Source organism: Bison bison, unplaced genomic scaffold (genome assembly GCF_000754665.1).
Source record: "Bison bison bison isolate TAMUID 2011002044 unplaced genomic scaffold, Bison_UMD1.0 scf7180017864338, whole genome shotgun sequence".
Taxonomy (NCBI): Eukaryota; Metazoa; Chordata; class Mammalia; order Artiodactyla; family Bovidae; genus Bison; species Bison bison.
Window position 1 is genome coordinate 3,095,057 of NW_011494910.1, and position 7,559 is coordinate 3,102,615.

A 7,559-nucleotide genomic window follows, 5' to 3' on the forward strand; every position below is an offset into this window, starting at 1 on the left:
CCAGGGAGCCCCCAGTCCCAGCCCCGGGCCCGACTTGGGGCTCCCTGGGACCCCCCCGCCCCCCGGCACGGGAGGAGCGCTGGCCTCCCCAGACTTCAGAGCAGGCATGTTCCAAACGGAAACCCCAGTTCAAACACTAGCTGCGTAGCCCGTGGGCAGGTTACAGAACTTAGCTGTGCCTGGCTTGGCTCAATTGCACAGTAGAGTGAATCACTCACACCTTGTAAGATGGTTGTGAGGGTAAAGTGAGGTTGCTGAAGACACTTAAAATGGTGCCTGTCTTGCTTAAGCGCACGGTAAGGGTGGTTCTTAGTATTACTTGTTAGTATTACTGGTATTCAAGTTATAATTATGTATGCTTTCGCATCTGTATTTCCATCCCCAGAGGAGATCAGTCTCTTTATGTCCCATGTCTGGTTTTCTCCTGGTGGCTGGGGACCTGGGACCCTGAGCTCTGGGCCAGTCTTGAGCTGGGATAGCAGCTAGGTGGAGAAGGCAATGGCAGCCCACTCCAGTACTCTTGCCTGGAGAATCCCAGGGATGGAGGAGCCTGGTAGGCTGCCGTCTATGGGGTCGCACTGAGTCAGACACGACTGAAGTGACTTAGCAGCAGCAGCAGCTAGGTGACCCCAGGGGTTGCTCAGGTCAGCCTGGCCCTCCCATCTGGGCCAGGGGACTAAGTGTAGGGGTCATATTGCCAGCGGGGTTCCTGCAGCCACCGCCCTCTGCCTTTCAGTATGAATCCAAGAGCCGCGTGTCAGCAGAGGCGGCCCTGAGGCACCCCTACTTCCGGTCTCTGGGGGAGCGCGTGCACCAGCTGGAAGACAGTGAGTGTGAGGGGGACGCTGGGGGGGGCCTCCCGGGACCCGGGAGCGGGGCAGCGGGTCTGGGCGAGGAGGGCGAGAGCCCAGAGCCCAGGGCCCGGGTCTGGCTGAGCAGCTTGGTTCCCTGTCCCCGGGTTTTCCTTCATAACAAGGGGAGCAAGCCTGGTCATCCTGGGGCTGCCAGCCCTGACTGAAGGGGTGCCCCCGGCTCCCCGTGCATGGTGGGCGAGAGGCCGCAGATGGCAGGAGCGGAGCCGGTTCACTGAGCTGTCTCCCGGCCTGTGCCCTCTCTGCCCGCAGCTGCCTCCCTCTTCTCCCTGAAGGAGATCCAGCTCCAGAAAGACCCCGGCTACCGGGGCCTGGCCTTCCAGCAGCCAGGTAGGGGCCTGTCCTCCCCACCACCCGCCCCGACTAGAGGAGGCCAGGGTGGGCAGCGCTTGCCTTCCCGAGGAACAGAGATAGGGCCGGGAGATGGGGGCTCCTCCCCGACCCGGGCCTCTCTTCCGGGGGCCTGCAGGGAGCAGGGCAGGGCCGGTTTCCCTATCTGCTACCCAGGCTTCCTCCCTGTGTCTTCCTCCTCAACCCACACCCCAGACAGAACGCCGCATCTGAGAGTAGCCCCATGAAGGTGCACCCGTTTCCTGGTGTCTTCTGTCGGCAAATTCTGAGCTCTGGGTGTAGCCTCTATCCTGGGAGAATTGTACTTATTTCCAGACTAGCTGATGGCCTCAGACATGCTAAGTGCTTTCAACATAGCATCTTATTTAATCTTAAAATTTTCCTTGAAGTCGATACCATTAGTTAGTGCTCCCCATTTCTCAGGCAAGGAGACTGAGGCTCTGGGAGGCTGAGTTGCAATTTCACACAGTGAGTGAGTAGAAGGGATGGGATTAGAGCTCAGGACTGACCAGCTCCTGAGCGCATGCTCTTGCTGGCTCTGGCAGAGCAGTCCGCCCCTGCTCATCTCAGGCGACCTTGGCCCCCGCCTCCTCCTTGCAGCCCCACATCTTTCCTTCCATTTTCCAGGGCGAGGGAAGAACCGGCGGCAGAGCATCTTCTGAGTTGCGCCCGCCCTGCTGTGGCCCAGGGGCGAGAGGTCACACCGTGCACAGCTGCAGCGGGATGGGGCCCATGCGGCCTCGGAGGACAGATGCGTGAGGGCTAGTGGCCGGCCCGGGAGACCTCGGGCAGCCCTGCTGGCCGTGGCTGCTTCCTCTCCCTGCTTCCCATGTGCCTCCCCAGTGCCCTTGTCCCAGACACCAACCCCTCCACTGCCTGCCCTGGGGCCAGGCATGAGCTGCTTCCCTTGGAAGAGGTGGTGGGCAGAGAGCGACCTCAGGCACTTTCCCACCCTGAAGCCCTCGGGCACCCGCAGGGAACCCACAGGGACTGGAGAGTCCAGAGGCTGAGCTGAGCACTGTGCCTTGGACATGGGCACCACTGTGCCCCCCGACCTCCCGGGGACCTGCCTGCCTGCCTGCCTCATCAGTTTGGTTGAGACCCTTTCAGGCCCCTGGGAGCCCGCACATCTTTCCCCTGTTTCCCCTCCGAGAGCAGGAAGTGACATGGCACCTTGTCTGGGACCCTGGAACCCTGGGTGCCAACGTTTGTGCCAAATGCCCTCCCACCTGAGGGGCCGGCTTTCCCCAGAGCGACAGAGCCGCACCCCCTCTCCCATTGCCCCTGACTTGTCCCCACGGCCTGCTCCTTGCCAGGGACCCTGTGTGCTGCTGGTGGCCCAGCCAGTCCCGCGGGGCCCTGGCCCCCTGGCCACGCTCTTGCATCTCGGTGGAGCCCGCCCTCCCCCCCAGTCTGAGCGGGATCGCCTAAAACTGCAGGCAGTAGAGCACGCACTGCCCTGGGAGCTCTGCCTCCCGCTTCTACCAGTCTGGCTCTCCCGAGAGCTCTTCCTGCTAATCATCCCCGAGTGCTGGTGGGCCCGCCCTGGACCAGCATCCTATGGGCAGCACCCAGGTGTGCAGGCTCACCCTGAGCCTGGTGCCAGGCCGGCCCCAGCTCCATGGTGTTGGCACAGCCTCCCTCTTCTGCTCCTCCCCAGTGCCCGTGGCTCTGTCCTTGCTCCGGCCTGTCTGGAGCCTCCCCATGCCCAGAGGAGGCCAGGCCCACAGTCTGAGGTGCAGGAAGGTGGGGCGGGATGGGGTTGGCTCTTACCCTGAGCCCCAGGGGACTGGGAGTGTGTGGGGCTGTGGCCCCCGAGAAGGTGCCTCCACCCCAGCTATGGAGCATGCCTCTTGTATTCCCAAAGTCTCAACACTGGGCTGGGTCTTAGATGTCAAGGCCAAAGGGAGGCCAGGCCCCCTGCCCACCCCCTTCTGCCTGAGGAGCGGCCGTGGAGGGTCTTGGCTTATCCATAAGTACCCCCGACCCCCACCACTGTACTGTGAATGACAGATAATATATTTAATTCATGTGGTACAGAAAGGAGTGAGCAGTCTCCTGCACAAAAGCTGATGTTGACAGACTGATGCCAAAGGTGGGGGATGGAAGGGCCTCCCCAGGCCCCCTGAGTGCAGGCCAGGCTTGTGTCTGTGCAGATAAAGCGGAGAGTGGTTGGTGTGTGTCCCTGAGCCCACTCTGGGCGTGGGCCTGGTGCCCTGTACTCTCCCTGCTGTATTCTGGATGCTGCTCCTCCAGGGCTGGCAGTCAGTCCCGGGTACCCTGGGATGGGTGCAGGAGAGGCCTGGGACTTGGCTCTGTTGCCGCCGTGGCCCGAGTTGCTGCCAGGGGTCCTGGGGAAGGGTCTGGGTTCTGTCTGATGTAGCTGACCTTTGTGCTCCCCCAACCGAGTGAGTCTCTGACTTCTTGGGAGGCAGGGAGGAAGGTTTAAGAGAGGGCTGAGGTGGAGAATGGTCAAGGCCAGCAAAGCAGAACTAGGGCACAGACCTGTATTTCCAGCCCAACGGTAACTGCACAGACGTGACTCCCCTTCCCGCTTCCCGGATGCCCCCTTCCCCTGGGTCTGTTCACACCTCCGTTCACACCTGTCTCCCAGAGTTCTCCGCGTCGTGCTGTGCTTTCCAGTTCAGTGTCCAGGTTTGTTCTCCCCCAGACCACCCCGAGACTGTCAGGCTGCAAAGCACGCCTCCTGGCCGCGTCTAATGCCTCACACGTGAGAACTGTCCTGTTTGCTGGCACACATGAGGGGCTGGCTGCTGCCCAGGGGAGGAGGCTCGTGCTGAAGGGTCGGGTGGCGTGCCCAAGACCATGGACGTGGAGGGTGGATCGGGGCCTGGTTCTCAACACTGATTCTGCCAGCCTTAATCCCCTCACCTCCTAAGGGCAGCCGGTCACCAAACTGGAGGGCAGGGGCCGGGAACCACGTTGGTGGGGATCTGCGTTGGGCTTTTGAAGTTGAATTTAGGAGGAGACTAGCAAGACCTGAGGTTTGCTGAGCTCCCTACTATGTGCCACCACTGTGCCTCTCATCGAAGCCTCACAGCCGCCGCAGCTGTGGGTCTTCAAGGAGGGCAAAGGAGAAGGGGGGCAGACTGGAGAAGCACACAGGAGGGAAGTTGGAGCAGATGCTTCGCTGCAGCTCCTCTCGGGACCGGAGGTCACCGCTGTACCCCGGGCAGCGGCACCCGGGGGTTCACACAGGCACCGGGCCCTCTGGGAATCTGGAGGGGCAGGGCAGCTGCTCTTGCTGCGGCAGCTCCTGTCCTCTCTGGAGGCTGAAGTGGTCAAGGGGACTCTGGGGGTCTCTGCAGACACTTCAGCACTCTTGAGTTTCTGTCCCAGAGAGCTCCGGGGCGGAGGGCGGGGGGCTCCCACCAGGCATCATGTGTAATCAGTGCCTGAGGAAAAAGGACATTACTGGAGAAGGAAGCTGGGGGAGTGATGGTTGTGAGCGGCTGGGGCAGACGGGCCTTGAGGGCCGTCCTCAGCCTCTCCGGTGGCCAGACCACCACCGCGTGGGGCAGGTGTCCTGGGCCCCTCTGTCTTCTGGGCGCCCCACCGTCATTCTCATATGCCTCTCCTAAGTGGCGGCCCGCCCCTGGGCTGGAGCCCCTGGCTGGCCATCTCCCATCTGGCCGCCCTTTGCCCTCTTCTGCCCCTGGGATGGGTCAGGAGCTTCTGGGGCGCCAGCTGGCTTCTCCCTTCATCACACCAGCCCGTCCGGCACGGGCACGGCGCCCTGCAGGGGCCCTCAGCTGCTGACAGGAGGTCCTCTTCAGCGGTGCTGCAGGGGGAGGCTGGGCTCGGCCCTGGGGCCTCCTCTTCCCTTCCTGCGGCTCAGTCACGCCATCTCTCTGGTCTGGGTGGTCAGGGCTGCTGGTCTGACCATGGTCGCCGCCCTGTTTGCCTACTGGGCTCCAGGTGTGGGACACGTGCCGGATTTCCTTTCCTTCCTCCTTGAAGCAGCTCAGTTCCTTCTGGGCTATCTTTCCACCTTACCCTCTGCTCAGACCCCTGCTTCCTGTCTTGATGCAACGCAGCATCCTCCGAGCCCTGGTCTCCAGAGCAGATCTTCAGCCCCAGGAATTTGTCCCGGCCTGGCTCCCAGGTGGGAGCCAGCACGCCGAGTTGCGGGACTCTGCACCCTCACTTTGCAGCAGCAGGAGCTCAGACCCATTGGCGTGGATGACCTTTCAGCACATTTGTATCAAGCACCCGCCGTGTGCCAGGCACGGTGCTGGGCCCAGAGGACGGGGCAGAGAGCAAGATCGCTGTGTCCCTGCTGTTGCAGAGCTGATGTTCTGGTGAGGGGGAAAAGCATTACCCAAATTAAGCACCCCGATGTCAAGGGCTCAGGTGTGAGGAGGCAGAATCAAGCAGAGTCAGGGTCCATGTGATGGCACAGTGTGGTCAGGGGCCTCTGGTGAGATTGGGGAGAGCAGTGCCTCATCAGTGGGGAGCTCTGTGGACCCCCAAGGACAGAGTGTTCCAGCAAAGACCCCCAAGGGAGGGTGTGTGAGGATGAACGAGGAGGCAGCCAGGCTGGACGGAGCGCAGCGGCCCGGCAGGGTGGTGGGTGGGCTGGCCCGCGGGGAGGGACCGACGGTTCTGCACCTCATGCCCATCGTGGAGCAGGTAGGAAGTGTGGTTCCAGGTTTCCATGCTGGAAATTCACAGATTTTCCAGCAGTGGGGCCAGGTGTCAGAAAATTAAAAAAATTTTTTTTAATTTTTTTATTTTTGGCTGCATGCATTCTGCAGCATGAGGGGATCTTAGTTCCCTGACCAGGGATCGAACCTGCACCCCCTGCGTTGGAAGCATGGAGTCATCCCTGGACCACGATGGAGGCCCCATCAGTCATTTTTCTAAAAGCTCCCCAGCTGACCCCAGTGCGCAGCCAGGATGGAGTCCTGTGGGGCATGGGAGGGACTCTGGATCTCACTTTGAGCTGGGAAGCCCCTGACCCCTGCTTTTAAAGGCTGAGAGAGGCCAGTAGCATCCACGGGGCCCCACACACATACACACACAGACACACACAGACACACACACACATACTGGGAGGGTTCATCTGCGGAGCCTCCCTGGGAGCGGACTCTCGCTTCCTTTCCCGCAGTGAGCCTGAGGCTCTGTGCCCCGCGGAGCAAGGGGGTTGTCAGAGCTCACACCCCACCTGCCATTCCGAGACGCGGCGCTCACAGGACGGCCCCTGCCTTCCAGGGCCATGTGGGCGGCTGGCACCTGGCTTGCCTGCTGTATTCCTGGCAGCTGGGAGCAGGCCTTCGCCCTCGGGTCACCTGCGGATGTGGCTAACAGGCCGCCAGAAGCCCCGGACGGCGAGGCGCTGGGCCCCACCCCACCGCAGGCCCCTGCCATTGCCCAGCCCCTCCGGGCCTCCCCACCAACTCAGCAGGCAGCCTTGGGCACTGGGGGCCCAGCTGCCACTCCAGCGCTGTAGGTGACGTCCGTTTTGACGGGCGGTGCCCTGTTCCAGGGAGGGGGACAGCTCTCCTCAGGACGGATGGGGCGGCAGCTGGAGGGACTGCAGAGGCCACTTATTGGTGCCTTCTGTCTCTCTGCCCCTTCCCCTCTGCCAGCTGCTCTTTCTGCTCCTCCCCCATCCCTTCCTCTTGCTGGGGGGCCACCTGGAGTAACACATATCCAGAGATGAATCATCTGATGCAGCGTCTGCCTTAAGGAAGCCTCTCCTAGCTGCTCACCCAGCCCCCAGTCCCTGGGAAGTTGTCTCGATGCTGGGCACCATCGCTTTCTCCTGCACGCGTGTCCGCCCCGCCCTGGTGAGGTCAGCACGAGGCATGGCTGTGCAGCACTGTGTCACTCGGGGGCCCATCCAAGTGGCAGGGACACGCTCAGCCCTCTAGGATGCCATCAGTGGTCCTCCCTGCTCAAGCTTCTAGCCCAGCCCCTCATCTTCCTGTCTCTGAGCTCCTCCCACTCACATTTACTCATTATTCATCCAAGACTTCCTGACCACATGCGCTGTGTTTCCAGTATCTGAGACACCAACTCGACCCTGACTGGGACCCCACTTGCAGGAACTCAGAGTCTCAGCGTCAGTTAGGAAGTGGTCTTTGCTTCCTCTCATGAGGTCTGGGTTACTTGGGGGAGGGGGTGTTGTTCATTTGAAAAAAAAAGTACCAAGAGTTTTTTTTTTTTTTTGCTTTTCTTTTCTTCAGACACAACCTAGACTTTATACCATCCGTGTTTTCCCTGGGGGAGGGGTCAGTGGGGTCCTGGGTTTCCAGGGAAGATTCTTGCACATCCAAGGCTCCAAAATACAGGAATCTGGATTCAGATCCC

General features: G+C 61.3%; 1 protein-coding gene across 1 annotated transcript in view; it reads left to right on the forward strand.

Moving 5' to 3' along the window:
• CDK18 (cyclin-dependent kinase 18) overlaps window positions 1-3,266 on the forward strand; it is a 10,016-nt gene extending 6,750 nt beyond the window's left edge. Inside the window, exons 13-15 of the mRNA XM_010854169.1 lie at window positions 737-827; window positions 1,125-1,202; window positions 1,851-3,266. Of these exons, the coding sequence (XP_010852471.1) occupies window positions 737-827; window positions 1,125-1,202; window positions 1,851-1,885 (204 nt within the window). The 3' untranslated portion in view covers window positions 1,886-3,266. The remainder of the gene's footprint in view (window positions 1-736; window positions 828-1,124; window positions 1,203-1,850) is intronic.
• The last annotated feature ends 4,293 nt before the right edge of the window (window positions 3,267-7,559 follow it).